General features: G+C 35.8%; 1 protein-coding gene across 2 annotated transcripts in view; it reads left to right on the top strand.

Annotated features, from left to right (window-relative positions):
- The window catches only part of LOC129253127 (organic cation/carnitine transporter 2), an 82,243-nt gene extending 60,521 nt beyond the window's left edge, over positions 1-21,722 (top strand). For both annotated transcript variants that reach the window (XM_054891386.1, XM_054891387.1), the window contains exons 2-7: positions 7,382-7,763; positions 11,599-11,866; positions 18,947-19,421; positions 20,253-20,433; positions 20,506-20,651; positions 20,709-21,722. In XM_054891386.1, the coding sequence (XP_054747361.1) occupies positions 7,382-7,763; positions 11,599-11,866; positions 18,947-19,421; positions 20,253-20,433; positions 20,506-20,651; positions 20,709-20,804 (1,548 nt within the window). In that variant the 3' untranslated portion in view covers positions 20,805-21,722. The remainder of the gene's footprint in view (positions 1-7,381; positions 7,764-11,598; positions 11,867-18,946; positions 19,422-20,252; positions 20,434-20,505; positions 20,652-20,708) is intronic.
- The last annotated feature ends 3,379 nt before the right edge of the window (positions 21,723-25,101 follow it).

The raw sequence follows: 25,101 nt of genomic DNA, 5'->3' as shown, positions 1-25,101 counted from the left end.
GAAAGGAGCTCTTCGTACGTCATGGCAATCGGTGTAATCAGATCGCATTCGCGATCATGAAACGTATGACCAAACGTTTTGGAACAAAGCCATATTTTCAGATAAATGCAAATTTAGTAATAGTCAAAAAGTTATGGGGAAAGTCAGCACAGAATTAAATTTTAAGGGGGCAACTCCTCCAGACAACGAGTTTTTCAATCATTTTTTGCGAAAAATTGAGAGTATTTATTATCTTAAAATAAATACTAATATGCAAAGTATTCATGCTTAAGTGAAGGTACAAAAATTAAAAAAAAATGACCACGCTACAGCTGCTCAAACGTGGCTCCTTTAATTTGCGCCGTGGAATGTACAGTCTCTTGTAATCAACTGATATGAACCAGACAAAATTTTTTCATTAAAATAAGTTATTCCGCTTCCCCTTACCCGTTTTTAACGAAAAAAAATGAAAATTTGAAGTGAAAAAGAAAAACATTATACTTTTTTTTATAAGCAAATTGATCAAAACAATATTTTTCATTATAATTTATAGAAAATTTGAGAAACATGCAAAGGCCAATATGTTAAAGAATATACCTACGAAATTTTTAGTTGATGTCTAGATTACTTTTTGCGTTATACTCGACGGCGCAGCAATAAAACGTATTTCGAAAAAACAAACGCGATTAAAGTTTTCGTTCTTATTCATCGACGCTCATCACTTCACTGACTTTATAAGGACTTTTTAGATTTTCTATTAAGCTTAAAACATTGAAAAGATATTCTTTAGATTCTAAATGAATTTTTAAAGCAAAAAAAATATGCAAAATTTGTAAGTGCTGGAAAAGCTACCCCTTAATAATATAGTAGCCACGAGAATGGCTTTTAACAATGTGTGAAATGAACTGAAAATCCCGCCCCAATCACATTAATCCAACGCAATAGAATATTCAAGGAAACATAGACAGGGTCCAATACGTTAACATTCGATACAAAGTAAGGAATAATTAAAAAAATGTCCTTCAAGAAGAGTGGTATTATATAACGCTAGTAGCAGAAGACTTGGTGAAATGAAAGCCATCACGACTTGAAGCTATTAATAAATCCAAATATAGTCCATACTTACTTTAGTCACTAACTATACATATTTTCGGAAAGCAAAAACGTAGTTTCTCTAGCCTCTATACCTCTTTAGGACTAACCCGCAAATCCCACATATTACTTCAAATACTGAGAGTAGTCGGCTTATTCTTCAACTTATACTTAAACAGATCATTGAGAATATATTAGTAATGTGTTTACCTTCTAGACATACCATTATAAAATATCTTGCATCTGAGCACTAAATATATAACATTCATTGATATCCCAAAGGTGCTCCTCGTACTCATTCAGGCGCTTTATCAAACAGCAGCAGTAGAAGAAGCACTCGTGCTTTCTCCTATTTGTGTATTCAAAGTAATGTTAACTGAGGTAGGAGTATAAGAGCGAAAAAGAGCAATACACTGTACGGTGAAATATAAATCAATTGATTAAGTCGTCAATGCTTAAGCAATAAATAAACTGCCAACACGCGCGTAATGCTTAGCTCTGCTAAATGTTTAATATACACACATCCTTTATTTGGTTTCAAACCATAATTATTCGAAAAGCATTCACGTAACGGTGGCTGACGTCAAATTTTCGTTCATAAGCACTTTACAATCTTTAAATACAATGGGCTTTTCAGGCTGAGTGCTTTAGGAGTCAAAAAAACCCTCGCTGCTTCTTGGCTCGACATTTCAAATTTCAAAAATTTCAAACCCCTACGACCAAGGTGAACAGTCAGAACAAGTGACCAAAAAAATGTATTCAAAATAAACAGTAAAGAATGCAACAGAAAAGCGTTAATTCCAATTTCTCCGTTCTGGTATACTAATCTTCGAAAATGTTGATGAAATCAAGAAAATCTTCGAATCAGATCAGGCAATCATATCAAAATTATTACTTGTATATCTATAATTAAATGTGCAATTACTACAAATAAATATACTTTATTCATACATGTAAAATTATGCAGTTCAAATCGGTGTAAAAATCACTCAGTTAATTGTAACTCAACAAAGCTCTGAAAGTCCAACTACGAATATGTGCATATGTATGAACATATTTTAAAACAAACCAGCTAACATGTGCGACTCATTGTGAGTATTATTTGAGAAAAAAAACGTCTTGAAAGGAGCAACATGCTGTCATCAGTCTCAATTTTTTGTTGCTGTATATCTCACTGCAATTGCAGCTGTCACTGTTAAAGGTGTAGGTTGTTTACTTTGTTGTTGCTTAGTTTGATTTATAAACTACACAGCTGAATCATAAAACACCTCCAACGAACAGATAAATGTTAAGCCATTATGTCGTTGATTTTGAATTGTTGCTATAATTTTAGATGTCAACAGGTTAATAACCGCAAGCAGAGTTTTTTGCGCCACTTTTAGTTTTTTAATAAAAATAATACCTAAATACTTTAATATGTTGCACTGACAATCCGATATATGTATGTATGTACAATATATTGACGTATGAATATGTTCGGAAATACAGCAAAATGCGTAACACAGTGCGTATGAGTAACATACAAAAGTGTCAGATTAAACGACTGCTTGCTGTAATTAAGCAATACCGTTATAACTTACTTTTCTTGTTTTGCTGGTGTCTATGGTCTTATTTTTATTTTTAATTTTTTACTTTTCTTTTTCGGAAATGATTTCAAGTTCAAGTTAGTGTTTAATTGCGTAGTCATCGCCGAGTTGCCGCCTCAAATGAAAGTGCATTTTGTAGTTTTTCGTAAGTGAGTAAAAGTTGTTTGACTCGCTGGCGTTGTAAGTTAACAAAACATACATACATGCAAACATTTTCAACGGTCATGACTGCTAAGCGCTTAATTGGTTAATTGATACTTGGTAATATTTTGTTTTTGCTTTTGTTATTATTTCATTCACTCGCTCACTGTTGTTGCGTTAGTTAGCTTTGGTTTTTAGTGTTTGGCTTTGATCTGGTATTTCCCCACTTCCCGTCATTTGTGGCATGTGTGCAAGCACACACATACGCATGCATATTTTACTTATTTGTTGTGTAAACATGAATAGGTTGCGCATTTGAATGCATATGCAGTTACAGTTGCGGTTGAGTAACATTTGCGATAATCGCCTTGATGGCATTAAAAGAAACTAAAACAAGACAGCCAAACTCGCTCATATGCATTTTATATACCTTGTATTTTTCTCCATGCATATGTGTATAAAATCAAAATGTCTTCATGCGATTATTGAATTTATATATATTTTTTAGAATTATTTGTAGGTTCTGAGGGTGTAAAGTAACTCGAAAAAGTGACTTTATTAAATTAGTGAGGTATAAAGCTTTGTCAGTATAGCTTCCTTTTTTATTTTTTTAATTAAAAAAGTAATAAAAATCAATTTTCTATGTAGTATCTGTTTATTTCAAAGAAGAAGCATATCCCCTTTTTATGGATGCTGTTTCATTCATGCGACCGCCGTAGCCGAATGGTTAGTACGTGACTATAATTAGGAGTACCTACGTTCGAGTCTCCGTGTATTAAAGACCAAAATGAACAAAAAGTTTTTTCTAATAGCGCTCACCCCTGGGCAGGCAATGGCAAACCTTCGAGTGTATTTCTGCCATCAAAAAGCTCCTCAAAAAATATCTGGCTTAAAACTTTAGGTCCCTCCATTTGTGGAACAACATCAAGACGCACACCACAAATACGAGGGGAGCACGGCTAAACACCTAATAGAATTGTACGCGCCAATGATGTATTTATTTATTTTATTTCATAGCTTTGCAGTAGCGCATCCTCTTAACCCAGTTTTCCAAGGCCTTCGTGATGGTTTCCGGTTCTAGCTCAAAAATGGATTGCTTAATATTGATCTTGAGAGCGAATAATATAATCGCATAACGTCGGTCCTTTACAACATCACACAAAAAATATCTAGCGATGTCAAGTCGTAGCTCCAGGTGGCCAAATAATACCGCTAAGACGGCGGATAATACGATTGCTGAACTTGGTGCAAAAAAAATACGACTGTGGTATGGTATTCTATCCTGTTTAAACCAAATATCTTATAAATAAATCCATTTATTCAATTTCCGGTGGCAAAAATTTATTTGTAATGCCTATGTAATAAGTCTGACTGAAAGATGGACCACACTGTATAATTCCATATATCTATAAGAACGTTTAAAGGGCTTTGAAGGTATAGATCTAATTTTGGTGTTAAAACTCAAACAGCACACTTTTCAGAACAGTAAATACCAAATATATAAAAGTGTATCTAAAAAAACTTAAAACAAATTGCTGGTGACAGAGCCGCGCCTAACATAAGGTGTTTTGTAATCAATTGCAACTTGCACTTCATTATACTAAAAATAAAAAGGTGGAAATATTTGGCCCAATATTTCAAACAACGATTTATATAATTTTTGTTGTATGAGTTAAACTTTTATAAAAAACTAATGGGCATTAAATAAACAAAATTAAAATTGCGAAGACAAGTCAAAAACCCGCATATACCTTCCTTGTTGGAATAACAAAATTTCAAACAAATTCTAAATTCGAAGAACACACTCGAGCTTGACTTGTTTACAGTAGCACAGAAAACAAACTATGTGACATATCACGCTGAAATTTGCCATGTAAGTTTATAACAGCCCTACCAAAAAACAAAAAATTTATTTTTGCCATATGTCATCCGCGGACCGTTTTATTGATAACGTCTCGTTCATATTTGAGCAGAAGTATATTTCATACATTTAAGGTAACACCAAAACATATGATTTGAACGCTTCTTTAGGCATCGAAAACTGAAAATTTATCTAAGGTACCTAGACACGACTGTAGGGTGGATCAGCCATCAGCTCGATGTTTGAAATGAGTAAAAAAATGCAGTTGATTCAACCGATATGTGACAACTTGCATTGTGGTGGTGAAGAATGATAAGCCCACTGCGATTGTTTTTCTTTATTTTTCCGAACACTTCTGGCAAACAAATGGTCTGAAAGTACCGGGAATGTTTAAATAAAAACGAAACAGAGTTAAATGTCAGGCAAATTTATTATATCTCCTACAAAATATGCCCCGTCTGAAGCAACACACATGTACCAACGTTTAACCCAGTCCTCCATGGACCCCTGTTATGCCGACGAAGGGATGGCCTTCAGCTCTTTCGTCGCACTCTCTTTGATCTCTTCTATTGACTGAAATCGCCTTTCACGAAGTGCTAACTTCAACTTGAGAAGCAAAAAGAATTCGCACGGGGCCATATCAGGTGAATACGGTGCTTACACAATGGTATTTACTTAGTGTTTGGTCATATAATCCAGCATAATTTGGGCTGGGTGCGATGACGCGTTATCACCATGCAAAATCAAGAATTGTTTGCCCACATTTTCGGCCGTTTGCGACGTACAGCATCTCTCAAACGCTTCAAGACGGATAAATAGTGACAGATGTGTGTCTTATAGTGCTAACAACATAAGAAAAAAATGGGCCGGTTCCCACGTGAGCGGTTCGTTTAAATTAAACACTCCCGATACTTTTTGATCATTGATTTCATCATTTTGATCATTCCATTCAGAACTGACAGTTATATGTACATATATATAAGACATTCCCCATTTTTCAGCAGAAAACATAGCCAACTATTTGCTTCGAAGTGCTTCGTGCGCGAACGACTTTTGTTGAATTTGGCTTATCTTAAAAGAATCATATTTTTTCGGGTTTGTATAGTTTCGGATTCATAACTATGTGTCCATTTTTCTTCATCTATCACAACCTTATAAATGTTTTTTGATGCGCCGCGTTTGAAACGTGTCAACATTTTTTTACATGAACATCATAAGCCTTTTTTTGTTTTTCAAAGATTATTGACAACAACGAATTTTTTTGACAACCAAATATTGAATGTATGCAAGTCATACATGGTAGAATACTAGATTAGGCTATCCAAAGCAAAATGGTGAGAGCAATTTCGTCTGCTGCGGCACAGGAGACCGCCGTTCATTTTACACTTATTTTGATTAGAGAAATCATTTGTTGCTCACACGGTAACAAAGTAATATGTTTCGTGGATTGTTTCTTATATATATAACCCACACAATCTCGGGCTTTGCTGATCTCTGTTTTAAAAAACCAAAGTTATTTGTCTTAACACCTGGGCTGAAAAATCCCGAGACTAACAAAGAAAACACGCTTTTTTTGTTTTGTTCAAAATTAGTTTTCTTCATCAGCGTAATTTCCATTAAGAACAACGCAATCATTCCAGCGCCACTCTAAGCTGTCAATACCACTTTTGTAGAACGATTTATCTTTTTGATTCAAAATAGACCTCAGTTTCAGCCATAACGTCTTCTTAGAGCGAAATTTCTTAACGGCGACCATTGTTTTTAGGTCTGCAAACAGCCAGCACTCACTGGAAGCCGAATTTGGGAGCAGTTCAAAATTCAATTGCCCCTTGAATTGAGTTCAGAAATTTTAAATAAAAACGAAACTTGAAAAGTGGTCCTATCATTGGCAGCGAACTCTCGGACTATACATGTAACCACATATTTTTATGCATATACATACTTATGTATACTACTGTATAGGGCGAAATGTCAATGTCAGCTTTGAAAAATGACTATACTTTGTGTTTTTATTTTCTTTAGCAAAAATTATGGCTTTGTAGTTAATACGCGGAACAGGTCACGTTCTTGCCATTTGTGTGCACATGTGATTTTATTTAATTTAAATTACTTTTTTATGTTTTCCTAATGCTTCGCACATTATTATCATTCGATCTAATTGCATATCTGTAAACATATGTACATACACGCAGTACAGACACAAATATCGCTCTTGTCATGAGCGCCTTGTTGGAGTTGAAGTTCGAGTTTGTAGTTTGAAATGTGGCAGAACTTTATGCCATAACGCCAACGCTATGCTAGCATTACGAGTATAGGTGTTTGAAATTCACATCAATCCGACGGAATTGGGTCATTTCGTGTTTGAATGCAAAAATTCTAAAATGCTTACAAACAAACTCGTATTTCTAAATGATAGCATAAGATAAGTAAATGTTGCCTTAATAGTGGTTTTGTTTGTACATGACATAACATAAGCATAAGTTAACTCTTGCATATCCGCACTTGTGGCCAAGTTATAAGAGTGACACACTCGACATTCCATAAAATTGCGAATATGATTAATTGTCTTAAAGCATTGGCAACACCCATGTGAAAGGCAAATAGTTTAATTAAAATATCTCGTCGTTTAGCCTAGCATTTTTATTACATATACAATGAAATATATTTTAATGATTTATGAGTAAATATTTATTTAGTAATTCATACTTCTATTCCATTCCAGACCACCACCAAGGACTTCTGGTGCGCGCGCCCAGACAATGCCCCCGATATGGATGTGTCGCTATGGAGGAATCTCAGTCAACCAAGCGGTCCGTGTTCAATACTTAATCTGAATTATTCTCAGCTACCTGAACTTTCCACTACCGCTGCGCCTACTCTACTCATTCCATGCACCAACTTCGAGTTCTCCTGGGATGATGGCAATGCCCGCACCATAATTCAGGAATTCAACTTGGTGTGCAGTCACCAGCAGTTAGTTAGTGTTGTGGAAATGTGCTTCTTAGCTGGAGCAGCGGTGGGTAGTGTTTCGAGCGGTTGGATTTCAGATCGTTTCGGACGCAAACATACTCTGATGGCGTTCGTGTTGGTACAACTGGTTTCTGGTGAGTTCGTGGGACTGCCTAATTTTAAGAATCATATTCCAATTTATATCTCGGTCATATTTCGCACAGAGTCTAAATACTGTTACCTTTTATGGACTATGAATAAGTTCGTGCGGTTTTTTTCGAAATTTGAAACTTTATTGACGTAAAATGGTTAAAATTTAATATTCAAAGTATTGTCCATCGCTTACTACTACTTTTTCCCATCTTTCTGGCAATTCACGGATTCCCTTTGAGAAAAATTCGGTCGGTTTTGCCGCAATCCACGAATCGATCCATTTTTTGACTTCATCGTAATTACGGAAGTGCTGGTCAGCCAGGCCATGTTGCATCGATCGGAAGAGATAGTAATCGGATGGCGCAAGGTCTGGACTATACGGCGGGTGGGGTAGGACATCCCATTTGAGCGTTTCTAAGTATGTTTTGACCACTTGTGCAACATGTGGCCGAGCATTGTCATGTTGCAAAATAACTTTGTCGTGTCTATCGGCGTATTGCGGCCGTTTTTCTCGCAGTGCTCGGCTCAAACGCATCAATTGTCGTCGGTAGACATCCCCCGTAATCGTTTCATTCGGTTTCAGTAGCTCATAATACACAACACCCAGATGGTCCCACCAGATACACAGCATAACCTTCAGGCCATGAATATTCTGCGCCGACGTCGATGTTGAAGCATGGCCAGGGTATCCATACGTTGCCCGACGTTTTGGATTGTCGTAATGGACCCACTTTTCATCGCTAGTCACAATTCGATGCAAAAAACCCTTTCTTTTGTGCCGTTGAAGCAGTTGTTCGCATGCCATAAAACGGCGTTCAACGTCTCTTGGCTTCAATTCATACGGCACCCAATGGCCTAACTTTCGGATCATTCCCATGGCTTTTAAACGTTTGGAAATGGTTGATTGATCAACTCCCAAAGTTTTTGCAACCTCTTCTTGCGTTTGAGCCGGATCTTGATCGAGCAATTCCTCCAATTCGGTATCCATGAACTTTGGCGGCGCACCCTCGCGTTCTTCGTCTTCCAAGCCAAAATCACCACTTTTAAAGCGTGCAAACCACTTCTGGCACGTTCGCTCAGCTAGAGCATGCTCACCATAAACTTCCACCAAGATACGATGACTTTCGGCTGCTTTTTTCTTCATATTAAAATAATGAAGAAGAATTCCCCGCAAAAACACATTATTTGGCACGAAATTCGACATTTTCAAGTGTGGTAAAAATATTGTTGTTTACGCTTCAAATAAAAAACTTATACTGACGTTTGTGCCTTACGACAGTAGCTCTCCAATGAATGTTTGGAAATGTGGATCGATGGAATAATAATCAAGTTACGCCATCTGTTGTAAAACCGCACGAACTTATTCATAGTCCTAATCCTACTAAAGTACTGTTCAGCCACCGAAAACTTTTTCGCGCTCAAAATTTTCACCGTCAGCCACTGTTAACCTCCTCGGAAGGAAATGAGCGACTTTCCGAAATGAATGCAAATGAGTTGCCCAAAACTGGCAAATCAACGCCATGCGTGTGCTAAAAAGTTTGCGAATGGATACGTTCCCGTAGTACGAAGCTCTCCTATGAGAATGTGGTTAATGTGACCAACTCATGCAGTTCGAGCCAGAAATATTGACGCGCCATCGACCTCAACAACTCAACTAATGAGAATTTTGCACAAAGATCGCGGACTACAATTGACTCAGCAACTTCGTTATCGCTTTTCAGTTTAGAGCTTACAATAGGAGTTGTGCTTCAAATTTAGTTGACAAAATTATCTATTTTGAGGAACCACTAAGGTTGTGCAAGATTGGGGAAAAACAATTGCATGGACACAGAGTTAGAGTTTGGTTTTTATTTTAGAGTAGTGGAAATATTTGACCATTCCTTCGACAACGCTGCAGGAGACAGTTTTTAGAGTACATGAATTTAGATGATTTTTCTTTGAGGACTTCAGGAACCTCCCTATGAACCAGTGTTCGCATTAACTACTTCACAGCAAAAATATTAATAAAAACAAAGCTCTACTCTCGCTACTACTCTGAACTTGAGCAGATGAGTAGTGGAGCAGGTAGCACGAAACACGCAACTATTTTGCTCCGCTCCAAGATACGTTTCATTACTGCTGATCTCTGTAGTTGGAGTAGTAGAAGTCTGAAGGATATTGGCCTGTATCATATACATGATTGATAACTTTTACTAGGTGATTAAATTTAAATTATAAGACACACAGTTTTTAAGAATTTACCTTTTTCTCTCTTTTGGGCCAATCTATCATTAGGACGAATGAAGCAAAACAAACTAATGCCTGGAAGTTGACATAAATTTCGATTTTCAGTTTATCCTTTGAGTATTTCATTTAGTTTTCCTTCAAATTCTCATTATCTCTAAACCACCCCTGAGTTGATATGAAAAAAAAATATACAATTCTATTTTCAAATCGGGAGCGGTCAAATGATGATCAAATTTTAAGGTCACAATTTTGCATTTTTAAAATCCTGTAAAGACAAAATAGAGTACAACTAATATTCCGGGTATTCCAATTCTGTATACGAACTTATTCTGAGTCGTTATTCTATATGTTTCGAAATTCTCACAAATAGGATTTTATTGTTGATTTTATTGTTCTATGTAAGTTAAAATATTTCTATCAATCAAAACACTGTCGCATGTTTTACATTGCAATTAAGCGCTGCTAACGTTTGACAATCGAGATCGATATGAGATATTAGTGTTTGAAATTCAATGTGCACATTATCTCTTATAATAAAAAAAAAATGAAATAGATGAATACACAATTAAACTTTTAGCGATTTGCACTACTTCTGAATTTATTTATTTCATTTATAAAGAGTGGTTACGTTTTAAGGGCCGGTGTTGATTTTGAATAAAATACAATTTCTTTTTTTAATTATTGTCATTTCTCTTTATTATGATAATATTGGTATAGTTCAATTACGCACGGAACAAAATATTGGCCAAATGACCTCCACGGCTTCGGCGGCACACCTCCATCCGATGGTCCAAATTTTCGATGACACTGAGGCATAATTGTGGTTCTATGCCGTCAGTGTGCCGAATTATCTCATCCTTCAGCCCTTGAATTGTTGCTGGCTTATCGAAGTACACCTTTTCTTTCAAATAACTCCAAAGAAAGAAGTCCAACGGTGTCAAATCACATGATCTTGGCGGCCAATTGACGGCGACGTGAGATTATTCGTGAGATTATTCGACCATCAAATTTTTCGCGCAAAAGAGCCATTGTTCCGTTAGCTGTATGACAAGTGGCACCGTCCTGTTGAAACCACATATCGTCCACATCAATATCTTCCCATTCGGGCCATAAAAAGTTCGTTATCATCTCACGATAGCGAACACTATTCACAGTAACTGCCTGACCGGCCTCATTTTGGAAAAAATACGGCCCAATGATGCCGCCGGCTCATACACCGCACCAAACAGTCACTCTTTGTGGGTGCATTGGTTTTTCGGCAATCACTCTTGGATTATCATTCGCCCAAATGCGGCAATTCTGCTTATTGACGAATCCACTGAGGCGATATGCATTTTGATTTAAACGCCCGTTTTCTTAATAAGCCTGAATAACTTTAAAGCGTTGCTCGATTGTGTATCTTTCCATGGTTCAAATTGAGTTAGTCTGAAATTGAAAAATCTCAAATGAAATGCAGAAAAAAACTTGACGTTTAGGTGTGGTTCACATATAACATGAAATTTAACCACCCATATTACCCATATGATGGCCTTCGGTGCTAAAAATTAAAAAAACTAAAAAAATATTGTATACAATTCTTTCAATTCACTATAAAATTGTTTATATTTTTAGGTACTTTACAAGCTTACGCGGGCAATTTGGCCATGTACATGACGCTGCGTGTTTTAACTGGGTTTGCGTCGATGACAGTGACGGTAGTTAGTTTCGTGCTCGTCGTCGAATTAGTTTCTGGCAAATGGCGTACCATCACGGGCATTTTAAATATTCTACCAGTTCCGATTTCCTACATCCTAATGGCTTGTATAGCATATTTTGTTCGAGATTGGCGGCATTTACAATTGGCCATTTCACTGCCATGGCTGAGCTTATTGACGATTTGGTAAGTAACCGTAAACATTCGAGCGCGTCACTCTCCCTACGAAAAAAAATCAGTGCTTTTTTCCACTGGGACTAAAAAATTTGCCATATTTTAAAACATTTCTAGAAAATATAAGGATTTATGTGAGCCGAAACGACTTCAAAGTACCTCCATAAATCACATTATTTTGATTCCGTAAATAAAATTTTTGAACATTTCTATGCAGGCTTTTTAAATTTAAACTCTTCTATCAGCAAAGGTGACTTTTTCGAAAAAATATTTTTAGAAACTAAGTTTATTTATACAAAGTTAAATTTTTGGAGATACTTTAAAATCGTTCCGGTAGCAGAATATAAAAATAAGGCAACAAAAACCGAACAGAGCGAATGGTTGGTGCGTAACTGCCATTCGGAAGTACATCGGTTTGAGTCTCCATGCATGAAACACCAAAATTAAGAAAAAGTTTTTCTAATAGCGGCCACCCTTCGACAGGCAATGGCAAACCTTCGAGTGTGTTTTTGCCTTGAAAAAGCTCTTCATAAAAAACCATTTGCCATTCGGAGTCGGCTTAAAACTGTAACTCCCTTCTCCAAAAATAGGAGGAGGAGCCCGACCCAAAGAGGGTGTCAGCACCAATTATAATTATTTGGTGAAGATAATACGAGTATGCCCATACATGAAAAAACGATAATTCAATAGTTTCTGTGGCTACTCTCTATAAGCAAGCAAACAAATTTCTCTTACGTCTTTGGAGGCGCGAACAAAATTAAATTTCCTTACTACAAAATTTTCGTTTGCTGTGTTATAAAACACAGCCTAAGACAACTTTAGCCAAGTGTAGAAATGTGTGACTACCATTCAGTAAAAACTGGATTTAAAATCAACTATGGACATGAAATATCAAACAATAGAAAAGTTGTTTCCTATACCAGTTGTCCCTCAGTAGGTCAATGCATACCTAGTAACAGTAGTTTTATTAAGAAAAAGCCTCTGATAAAAACCATTGGTCATGCAGGGGCGTCATAATGCTATAGATCAATCCATTTGTAGGACAACAACCAATTGCTCAACCCAAAAAAAAGCAGCCTATACTAACAAAGGATTTAGCCAATTATTTATACGAGTAAGTATATGTGCAGCTAAGCATTTTAATGCCAACGTTGCAATCATATCAAGATATAAAATAATCAAATATATTTTGTATATGACCACCCCATGTTTTTAGCTTTTTTGCAGGATAAAGTAATTTGTTTATCTTATGTGAGTTCAATAGATTTTTATAACTTGCTACTTATCCCTCAATTTGGTTACCAATAATTCCCCCACATTTTGTACAAACGACCTTAACCCTTTTTTGTTAGCGCTTTTAACCTTTTTTATCTGCTTGAATGCCTGGATTGCGCATATTAAGTATTTATGCATTGAAGTATGTAAAACATATTGTCATTTGCTTTTCTCTCCATTGTGATGTGCCCCTTTAGCTCTATGCAATGATAACCACTGTATTGGAATTAAAATCAATTTCATTTCACCTCAGTCGGGGTCATCAACGAACAATGCGGAGTGTTGCTCTACTGCGCTGCACAGCTCGGCGTTTCGAGTACAACATTCCTGTGGCAACCTATTTTTGCATTCCTTAACAAAGTATCCTTTCATAGCACATACATTTACATGCATACACACACTTGAGTGTGCGAATGTCAACAGAAGTCCATTGCTAGATGAGCGTCTGCTTATTTGGTTTATCATTTGTGAATTGTTAGTGTCCGTAGTTCTTTCGGTAATTCTGTATTTGTACATAAGTATGTATGTCCAACTCATAAACAGTGCGTTTAAAAGCTATGTCACAGGGACTTATAGGCGAGTTTTACCAATGTATTTATTTCTCACTTGACCCCAAGCTCCACTGGAAGCTGCATATAGAAAATCGAGTTAAGAAGACCAGTATAGCCTTCTACGCCTGTAAATCTATGCTCGGCAAAAAATGGGGTCTCAAGCCACGTGTCGTACTTTGGATGTACAACTTAGTGGTTCTGCCAATTTTGACATATGGTTGTCTGGTGTGGTGGGTAGCTCTTCAGAAAGGCTAGAACACCACTAAACTAGAGAGAGTGCAGAGAACTTTATGTGCGGGCACCACTGGTGCTTGTAGAACATGTCCAACTGCTGCCCTCAACGTTATTCTTTACTTACTTCCTGTGGATCCGCAAGTTAAATCCATTGCTGCTCAGAGCAATATTAGGTTGAAGAAGATTGGCCTCTGGAGAAGACTTCCTGCAGGACATAGTAGCATCTTGAAGCAGATCTTTCTTCTCTGTTCTTCGCACTGATCTCTCCAACCGCAAATTGGGATTTGAGTGTTGTGCTAGGACTGCCTTTTCGAGCAGGCAAGATTGGAAAGAGGTGAGAGTAGGCACGGATATAGGTACCTCTGTTTTCACTGACGGATCCAAGAGGGAATCTGGAGTGAGAGCAGGGGTTTTCTCTAAATCAGCCAGCATTTCGGTCTCCTTTAAACTGCCGAAAACAAGCAGCATGCTTCAAGCATCCAAAATGCTTCGGGATCGCTGTTGGAAGGGAGACATTAATATTTTTCCCGATAGTCAAGCTGCGATCAAGGCCCTGTCGTCGCCGTATTGCTGTTCTCTTCTGGTAAACTTCTTTAAGGAGGAACTCAAACGTCTCGAACGTGCAGGAAACCTTTCCCATATCTGGCTTCCTGGGCACAGAAATATAGAGGGAAATGAAATTGCCGACGAGCTTGCCAGGAAGGGGTCGATAGAACCGGTTTCAGCTGTTCCCCTCGCAGACATCGGTGTCCCCTTGACCGTTGTTAAAGGTACTACACAATTTCTTTCTAAAAAAAGCGCAAGACAGATAGAGGTCTGTCTCATCATGTGCTATTTCGAAAACACTATGGCCTCATTTCGGTGTTCACTGGTCACTGGGCGATCGGTACTCATGAGGAGACCCCTGGAAATCCGTACAACCCCTATTGCAGAAGCTGTGGGGATCCTGCAGAGAAAGAGACTGTTAAACACTTGCTCTGCAAATGTCCGGCTCTGGCGTCTAGGTGCTTGAGATTCCTAAGCGTGCTCTTTGGGGATGACTTCAAGAAATTCTCCAGCCTAGATCCCTTTTGTGTCCTCCACTACATCAACAGCACTGGATGGCTGTAGAAGGGTTTCTCTGCCCAAAATTTTTCTTTGCACAGGTAGTGATCCACATTATGGTCTCAAAACGGCCCGTAAGTGCTACTTGAAGTGTGCCTGGAGTACTCTTGCCATCTTACCTACCTACCTTTATTTCTCATGTAATCTAAATAAATTGTTTATGAAAATATAGTTCGGTCTCTTACAAAAATCATATAGATCCAGGTTTCAAACTTCATGCAAATTAAAAAAAAAATTAAGCATTTCATCAAATCTTTAATAATCAGAGTTTGTAGAAAAAAATCAAATAGGCAGGATTTGATCCCATCGAATTTGCTTCTTATTGAATTTTAATAACTATTTGATGAAAAAAACATAGACATTCCAGTTTCAATCTTAATACAAATTAAATTAAAAATTGAAAAATTAAAAAATTGTATCAAAATGTTAAACTTTTTAGGGAAGGAATTTTTAGAAAAATTTCGAATATGCAGCATTTGATCCGATTGAACTTGTTTTCTATTCAGTACTAATAATAATTTTTTGATGAAAAAACATCAATGCAGGATTCAAACTAATTATAAATTTAAATAAAAATTAAAAAATTAACATAAAATTTTTTTAAACATTTCAAACTTTTTAGGGTGAAAATTTTTGAAAAAATACAAGATTAGATATCCTTTAATTTCTTTCTTACTTGATTTTAATAATTTTTTTATGAAATTCCATGCAAATCAAATTAAAAATTAAAAAAAAGTAAATTTGAACATTTAATGAAAATGTCAAACTTTTTAGAGTCAGAATTTTTATAAAATTTTCACATAACATATGTATTGAATTTTAATCGAATAAAGGCACGTTGGAAGTGGCTGAAAAAGTTGCTAAAGTTGCTGCTAAAGTTGCTGCTAAAGTTTTTAAAAGCACTGTATATTTATGTATGTATGTATGATTAAACATATGTATGTTCACAAACATTTGTACATTTACACATCTTGAGTGATTTTACTTTTTCAGCCGCAATCAAATCAAAATACCAAATCAATTCAATTTATTTTTTGTTGTTTTGTTGTTTTTCCTTTTAAGTCTAACCTTTATTGGATGGCAGTCACATATATTGGCTTTGCTGTACTTTTTATTGCTAGTGGTTTTTCTTTCATGTAACTCTTCTTGTAGTTATTCTTATTGTGGTGTTCATTTTATTCCCTCAAAAAGCCACAGGACAATTTGTTCATTTGGATTTAGGGGAAAGCTTTTGATTCGAACATATGTATTGCCATTTGGGATTAATCGGTGTTACTAGTTTAGGGTAGGGAAACCGACTCTAGTAAACAGAAGAGGCTGGATCTCAATGCCATTGCTTTAGGGACTATTTTTTCTAACGCCTTCCAAATTCGTAAAGAGTGCAAGACAAATGAAATGTCGTAAGCAAATGAAAGCTCATAAGGGAGAAATTAAATATTTTAGCTGCATAAATGTTCCCAGCATCCCATATTTTAGAACGGTCACAATATGTACTTTCTTTTCTTTTAGAAAATAAGAAAAAATATTCTAAAGGACGAAGAGGGAAAAACTATAGAAAAATAAACCCAAACAAAGCAACAATGATTTGGAATATTAAAATTGATTCTAGCTTTATTTTGAAGCTCCATTCATGTCCCAAAATGGGCCATAGATTTGTTATTCAAATTACTATCTCGTCTTTACCGGCGGGGCTTCAAGTATTTTATGATTTAGTGCTATATGTGTGGCGTTATTCCGGCAATAACGCCGCGAATATTGACCTCGAGTTCATTGAAAGGTGTTGGCTAGCTAGCGTAGGATTTGATGTAGTCACTGGGAAAATATGTGAGGCGTGTCTAGTCGCATGATCGAGGTTGCCCGGTGGTAGATTACTTTTATGGTAGATTACTTTTCATAAAAGAATACACGAAATGTACTGCATGTCCTTGGGCCTTATTCCAATCTTTTAAGTCTGACAAATCCCACAAAGGGTGCTCTATTTAGCGGTTATTGGGCGATTGCATCATTAAAGAGTAACTAACTTGCGGCTTAAATCATTGCTTACAGATTTTCCAAAGAAAAAACTTGCTAACTTTTTTCAAATCTTAAATAAATTAGGTTCCAAAAGCTGAATATTACATAAATAAAAATAACTTTCGGGGTTAGTTTCGGAAAAGATTTGCTCTAATATCAGCCCTTCAGCAATCAACAGCAAACCATCGGGTGTTTTTTGTCCTTAAAAAACCTCTACATATACCATAAACCATTTGAATTCGGAGGCGTCATAAAACATCAAGGCGCAGACCATAAATTGGAGGAGGAGCTCGGCTAAACTACCAACAAAAGTTATAGAAACCGATTTAATATATATATAGGCGTCAATTAATATTTCTGAAGTAATAAATATAAATCTGTAATAAATCTGAGCTATTCCGGTAACGTAGAACCGACTGTCATGGGTACTTAGGCAGAGTCTTTAGACCTTTATGAGCTCAATTCAAAATTTGTGCAAAACTAGTTGACAGGCGACTAAAAGGTCAATAATGCAGTATTTCATGGGTCATGAGTTATAAATGAAGTTCGGATAAAATGGTGTGCATATTCACTTGATTTGGCAACCAGCGTCTCCTTTCTGTTCCGGAAACTGCATTTGCCGATGAGAGGAAAACATAATGAAAAGTCGGTATGAGCTAAACAACATTTTTAAAACGGGCCTCGATTAATAACACGGAAAAGAGTAAAAATTTTTATACCGAAGCAGAAGGCGAATATATTATATTATCTGATAAAAAATATTTGTTGTAAAATATAATTCGGTGGTTTAATTTTGAAATTCATTTTTTTTAAATACTTTTCTTAATTGAAGATCTTCTGATAAAGTTATTGTAATTATTTATGTAACAATAGGCGGCCGCCGTACCCCAAAGGATTAGTGCATGGCTGTCACTCGGTAGTGCACAGGTTCGAAATCCCGGATATGGAACACCAAATGATAAAAATAGTTTCTTCTACACGACACTGTAGGTCCCTCTATTTGTGAAGAAAATCCAGACGCACAGAACAAACAGGAAGAGGATCTCGGCCACATACCTAACAAAGGGTGTATGAGCCAATTATATAAAGGGTCGTTCGGGAGACGCGCGTAGATGTTGTTTTAAAGTAAAACATGTAAAAATTTATATTCTTTTAGGCTTCCCTATTTTTATTCAAAATACGACTCTTAACAATTATGAAAAATTAAATCAGTTAAATGTCTACCATGAGCGCGTCTGCAGGTTAAATCCGCCAAACAATCGACTCATGAGTGCCTAATTGTTGAGAACATCGAGTTATCGATGTTGAAGGTTGTTCAGCAAAACTTTGCGCTGCAGCAGCAATATTCTCAACTGGGCATCCAGTTTTTGATCTGTTTTTCCCTTTTCTATTGACAGAATCAATTTCTTGAAATTTTTACATCAACGTTGGAATTTTCGACTCATTCAGACGATTATTTCCGCCAAAAAATCACGAATTTTCCGATATGTTGTTCTTAAAAATCTACCATTTTCATAATAACTTTCAATAATTTTGGAGCTTTGTCCTATCGTTGAATATTGTACATCTCTCTACTTGACAAATGTTAAAGGTGACGTAAAACAAGGTACTATCCTCTAGAAATTATTCAATACTCTAGGCGTCACTTTTGAAAGACCCTTGACAATCTGAGATTTTAAACAAAGTTTCTATGCAATCCCCGAACTTATTTTCCTTCGAGCGAAATAAAGTCATCAGCTGGTTTTTTTTTATCAAATTCTCATCTTACATTCCAGTTAAAATTTTCTTATTTACGTTAAACCAAAGTTATTACTTCGTTTTTTTCATATTCGATGCAGCATTACAGTTAGCTAATATCATAAATCAATTTTTTATTCAATTTTTTTTTTTTCATGTCTCATTCTTCTCTTTGTAGGTACTGCATGCCAGAATCACCCCGCTGGTTGCTCGCACAAGGCTGCCTCAATGAACTGTATTCACTGATCGAACGTGCTGCCCGCCTAAATAATCGCACACTGCCACCGAACTATCAGAAAACATTGGAAGCTGCTGCACCGCCGCCAAGCAGCGTAACAACACAAAAGCTCAGCAAAGAAGGAGCTATTGACAAAGAACAGCTTGGCATCACACAATTGCAGCAACAACAACACCAAACACCAACCGCCTTTATGGCGGCCCCAGAAGTTGGTCTCAACAACATTTGCCCGATTGATCCCAGCGCTACCGAGGCTAATCCCACCACTCATGACAATCCATTGAAGGTGGTATTTAATCGATTTTATTGGCGCACAACTTGTCTGAATTTGGTTGTTTGGTTGACTTTGATTATCGTCTATTATGGACTAACATTGCATTTGAGCAATTTGGGCGGTGACATCTACTTGAATACGGTGAGTGAGAGGATATTTTTGTAGAAATTTATGTTAGGAATGAATGTAGGATAACTCACTAAGTACTTGAAGGTATTAAAAATCTGTATATTTGTAATCACTCGTTTATTTGCTTTAATAGTTTAAATAAAAAAATCCCTTTTCTCCTGCTTTGGGTTTCAACAAGTCGAAATAAAAGTTTGTACTTCCAGTTTTGGTCTAATTTTTACGCTAACGACGCTCCAGTGAACAATTTTAAATTTTTGCTACAAATTTAAATTAGTCGACAATTCAAAGGTTGTTAAACATTTTCAAAAAACTGGTTTTAGTGACAGGAGGATAGGAAAAGGACTGGCAGACCAAAACTGGACGTCCTGTTGAGAGAGCTGGTTACTGAACAACTTTCAACATCGATATCCCGACGTTCTCACCAATTAGGCATTCATGAATAGACTGTTTGGCGAATTTTATCTAGAGGCGGATTCCTATTGTACATTTAAATGATGCCATTTTTATTGTAATTGTTTAGAGTCATATTTTGAAAAAAAATAGTGAAACCGGAAAGAATATAAATTTTTACATGTTTTACATTAAAACTTTTACATTAAAACAACCTCTGGGCGCATCTTTTGAAAGACCCCTATAATAAAGATAGCATATTCTTATAAAAATATCCAAGCATGAATCCATATTTAAATTATATAAAATATTTTATATATAAATATTAATTTTAATAATTGTTGCTTCACGAGGGAATCAGATTTTTTCGCATTAAATTCATAATTGCCCACATTTACTTTTTCTCGTACATTAGAAATAATTCAACTTCAACTTTTAATCTCTTCAATGCAGATCGTCGCCGGTGCAATAGAAGCGCTTTCAGTTTGTATTAGCATTTTTGTGGTTTTGAAAGTGGGCTTACGGCGCAGTCTCATAGCTTATATGCTTGTGCCAGGGCTTTGTTGCTTAGCGACAAATCTCGTGCCAACCAGAGATGACAACCAAACGACAGTTATAGCTATGGCCATAATCGGTGAGTATTTGCAAAGGAATATTTAAAAATTAAATTGCCAACCACATATTCCCTATTATTTAAAACTTTCAGCGAAATGCGTTATTGGCGCCAACAATGCCATCATACCATCATACACGGCCATGCAGTATCCGACAGTGGTGCGTAACTTTGGTGTCGGTTTGGGCAATTTGGCAGCGGGTGTTGCGCTCATTTTGGTACCGTACATGTGGCTGTTGGTGAGTACTTAGCTTGCATTGAATTGAATTTATGAATTCTCATTCTCGTTTTTGCAGGAAAGCATAGACGCTCTGCTGCCAATGAGTATAATGGGTGTGAGTGGTATTATCGGTGCTATTTGCTTGTACCTAATGAAGGATGTGGAGCATTGAGGGCGCGTTAGCGACTATTTTTTGAGTTTTAGATACTTTTTCTAACATCCCGTGGATAAAAGGCACGAGCAATGGCATAAGTGGGCAACAACAAAGCAACTAAAAAATAATAATTTAAAATATTGACAAACGTTTCGACGCTGTTTAAACTGTGATAATCGTATTTGGAGTAGTTGGCAAACGCGAAGAAATTGCGGAGTTTTGTTGAAGAAGAGTGAGAAATAAGTGTCTTAGTTTAAGTGAGAATATGAAAATTTAATCAGGAGCAAAGTATTTTTTAATTGAACAAAACAAAACTTTCATTACAATACGAGTTTTTTGCGATATTTTGTAAAGGATTTTTCTTACAAAATACGTTTCATAAACGTTCATGTTTCTGTTTACACTGCACACTAGACTTAAATCTAAAATTTAAAAAAAATTATGAAAAATTCATTGTGCATATGGTTGGATGGTTGGCCAAAAAATATTTAATAATGAATAGAAATATGATATTTAATGCTTTTTTCCTGCCTATTATTGCAAAAGCGCATTTTCACCTTTAGAAATAATCCTGAATTAATTCAAAAATTTAATGAGCGGCATCATTTGTCCGATCTTCCTAGAAAATAATAGTACGAGACGCAAAAAAATGTCGATGAAATATTATGTTTTATATAAAAAAAGCTTTTGAAGCTGCCAAAAAACAATCACACAAACGGAGCATACTGACAAAGTGGTCGAAATACAAATATCATTTAAAAAATATACAAATAAAATAAAAAGCCTTTATTTTTTAACATAACCGTCGTAAAATATACGAGTTTTCAATTAGATCTTGCAAGCAAATTGTTCAAATCTTGCTGCGAAATTACATTCGATGGGGCAGTCGATTTTCTAAGATTTAGTGAAGAATAGTAGAATACAAGATTCTGAAGATTAAAACAAAAAAAGGGCCATGACGTAATTGTAGACGAAGTGTCTGAACCCACTAAAATGGCAGGATTAAAATAGTGAAGCTATGTAACCAAAAAAAAATTTTGGGTTAGGTTAATGAAACAAGGAAGGCTATGGTAAGGAGAAAGAAACAAAAAAGTGGTTTGTAAGCCTAAAAATGCAAGTTAGCTCAACACATTATTCTGTGAAGTCCACTAATGCGGCAGCCACATTGAAAAAAAAAATGTTCGTCAGCGAAAAATTCATCATTTTTGACTGAAGGTTCAAAACGGTCATACACTGCAATTTATATTTGAACTGAAACCTTTATTACAGCTGCGAGATTTGAACAATAAAAATGTGAAAAAAGAAAATTGAATTAGCTTTACTGATTATCTTACTTAATTTAGGTTTTTTAACTTCAATGGCGTCCCTCGTTTTCGAGATAACAGTATTTTAAAATGTCTTTGGGGTCGCTAATAGCTCTTTTAGAAACCATTTTTCATCATAAATTTTTAAATGGAAACTCGTTTAAATGAGAATATATAAGTATATATATGTACTACAATAAGATAATAGTCAACTTTTTTTGTTATCTAGGAAACATTTTCTCATATTCTATGGAACTATAAATTTTATATAGTAATGCAGCATGCTCGGTTTTCCATTTTCTTGTCAATTTAATTAAATAACTTTTTTAATAAATTTAATTAATTTTCAAAGGGGAAAAAGAGGGGAACAGAGGTATCCATTGTGTGTACTTTATTGCCTAAGAGGAAAGTATTAGAACTATTTTTTACACTTTTATATAACACAAGAAGAGCGAAGTTGCTCTAACAGCGCAGAAGCGTCTTTGTACTCCGGTCGCGAGAGAAAAGTTCGTTGTGGATACAGACGCTAGCGCTTACAGAAAAGGAGGAGTACTATCACACATCATCAAGGGCAAGAAAAAGTGATCGCATACTATAACAGACTCCTCGGAAAGCCGGATATGAATTAAGTCTGAGTTAAGAACAGACCATGCAGCATTGAGATGGTTTAGTTCAAGCACTCAAATTACGATTTCGAGATCAAGCATCGTAAAAGGGAACAACATGCAAATGCTGATGCATTATCTCGGCGACCTTGTACTATAGACATGTTCCAAAATCAAGAGATCCGAGTGAATATTTGACATCGGATTAATTCAATTACAACCCGATGATGAGTGAGAGTGGGATAAGAAGAAGTCGATTAAATGATACTGATTTGGAAAAGATCATGGAAACGAAAGACGGTGGGGAGAGGCCGTCAAAAACAGATATGGCGACAAAAAGTCTTGTGACGAACGCATATTGGGTGCAGTGGAACAGCTTTAAAATTATTGATGGAGTTCTGCATCACATATGGGAAAGCGGATTAGAAATCACATCGTGTTAGAGAAGTTCCAAATGGGACAAGTGGAGATCATCTGAGTATCACTAAAATGCTGGAGAAGACTAAACAACTGTTTTATTGGGTAAATTATGTTTTCAAAATAATTCATTAGGAAATTCCAAGGATCTAATCTTAAATAAATTTTTGAAAGGGCATTATTATACTTTATTTGTCCTGGCTCAAGGAAATAAAAAATTTTAACAGCTGGATATATTTGTAACTTTAAAGTCCTTTGAAAAATCTTTTTTTTTCTTTTTTTATTAAGGATTCTTATTCATTTTTTAGAAGCGTTATACAATTGCAATTAGTATATATAAAAGGATACTAATAAGTAACTACAATATAATCGCTATTCGCTACTCGGTCTCTTTAAGGTCTGCTATCGTTGTACGTTTTAGACATCTTCGAGAATAATTCAACCGAAGTAAGCTATTTGCTGCACCTTTGACATAATTTTTTGGTCGCTGTTTGTGAGCTATGGCAAATTACTTCGTTACTTTAGTTGGTATGCCAAGATCGTAGGATAAAGGTTATGTACTTTTGACAAGCGCATCCCCAAAATTGTTTACCGTAAGTCCGAACCGGCCTTCGTGTTTGGTTGTAAATAAGAAATTTATTGCGGATTGATAAGTTTGATTTTCAAGCCAAGCTCTTCCCGTTTTTTCTTTGCATGAGCTTTGTAGAACGCGAGCTATCCCTTTATTGCATCACTTGTAACAGTCAAAATATTTGCGAGGATTTTTTAAGGACATTCACTTCCAGAAAATTCAATGTCTTAGGAATAAAATAAATATAAAAAGTAGGGTTAGGAGAAATATAAAAAAGTCCTAAAAAGGAAAAAGTGTATAGTGGAAAAAGGAAAATAGGATAGAAAATATCTAAAAAGCTAATAAAATAGAAGTGAAAAATATAGAACAAACTGGGAATATGCAAGATATAGGAAAAAGGGCAGATTTTTTTGAAGCAGCACATCTCAGCTGTGGCCAAATTTCACCAAACAACTCATTATTCCAACACTTCTCTGTACCATGGTACTGGTTATCTGGTACCGATAATTTAGCAAGCGTTTTCTCAGCTGTCAGTGTCGAAACAAGGTATGATTTACAAAGAAAGTTAAACCTGAAATGTCACCACCTGGCATTTGGGAGTGTTCTTCCAATAATAATAATATGGAGGTGGGTATATCAAACGTTCAACGTAAAAATCTGTAAACAAAGAAATTTTATACACAAAAAAAGAAAGGATAAGCAAAAAATACATTTCTGAAAAATCTTTGCTGATACTTTGTTTCCAATTTTAGGCAGCTATTTGCAAACGTTATCTTAAAACAAGCTCTTTCTCAGACAACAAAATGATATTCAAGTAAACTTTCGAAGTGATTTAAAAAAAAATTCCTCAAAATATTGGGTTGGCAACTACGTAATTGCATATTTCACTCATAGGTGGCTTCAGTTGAATTTTTAGGGTTGCAGACGTGGTACAAATGTAAAGCACATTTTATTATTTGATAGCTGGAAATTCAACTGTCAATCAGTAAACAAAGTTTTTTGATCGGTTGCGTAGTTTTCTTTTGGCGTTCCTTGAAAAATGTATATTTTCATCATATTTTGCTGTTTTATTTCCGCTAAGGGAAAACCGCATCGCAAGCTCATAAAAAGTTATGTGCTGTTTAAGGTGACGAAGCCTTAAAAGAACGGCAATGTCAAATTTAGTTTGCCAAATTTCGTTCTGGGGATTTTTCACTCAAAGATGAAAAACGCCAGTTGAAGTTGATGACGCCCTAATCAAAGCAATATTCGATCGTCACAGTAAAACACGTGAGATTCACTTACATGCATTGAAAATCACTTAAAACAACTTGGCTATGTTCAAAAACTCGATACATGGGTTCCTCATGAACTGAAAAAAGTGCATTTAACGCAACGCATTAACAGCTGCGATTTGCTAACGAAACGTAATGAAAATG

This window comes from Anastrepha obliqua, chromosome 1 (assembly GCF_027943255.1).
Source record: "Anastrepha obliqua isolate idAnaObli1 chromosome 1, idAnaObli1_1.0, whole genome shotgun sequence".
Lineage (NCBI taxonomy): Eukaryota > Metazoa > Arthropoda > Insecta > Diptera > Tephritidae > Anastrepha > Anastrepha obliqua.
This window is presented reverse-complemented; position numbering and strand designations above follow the sequence as displayed.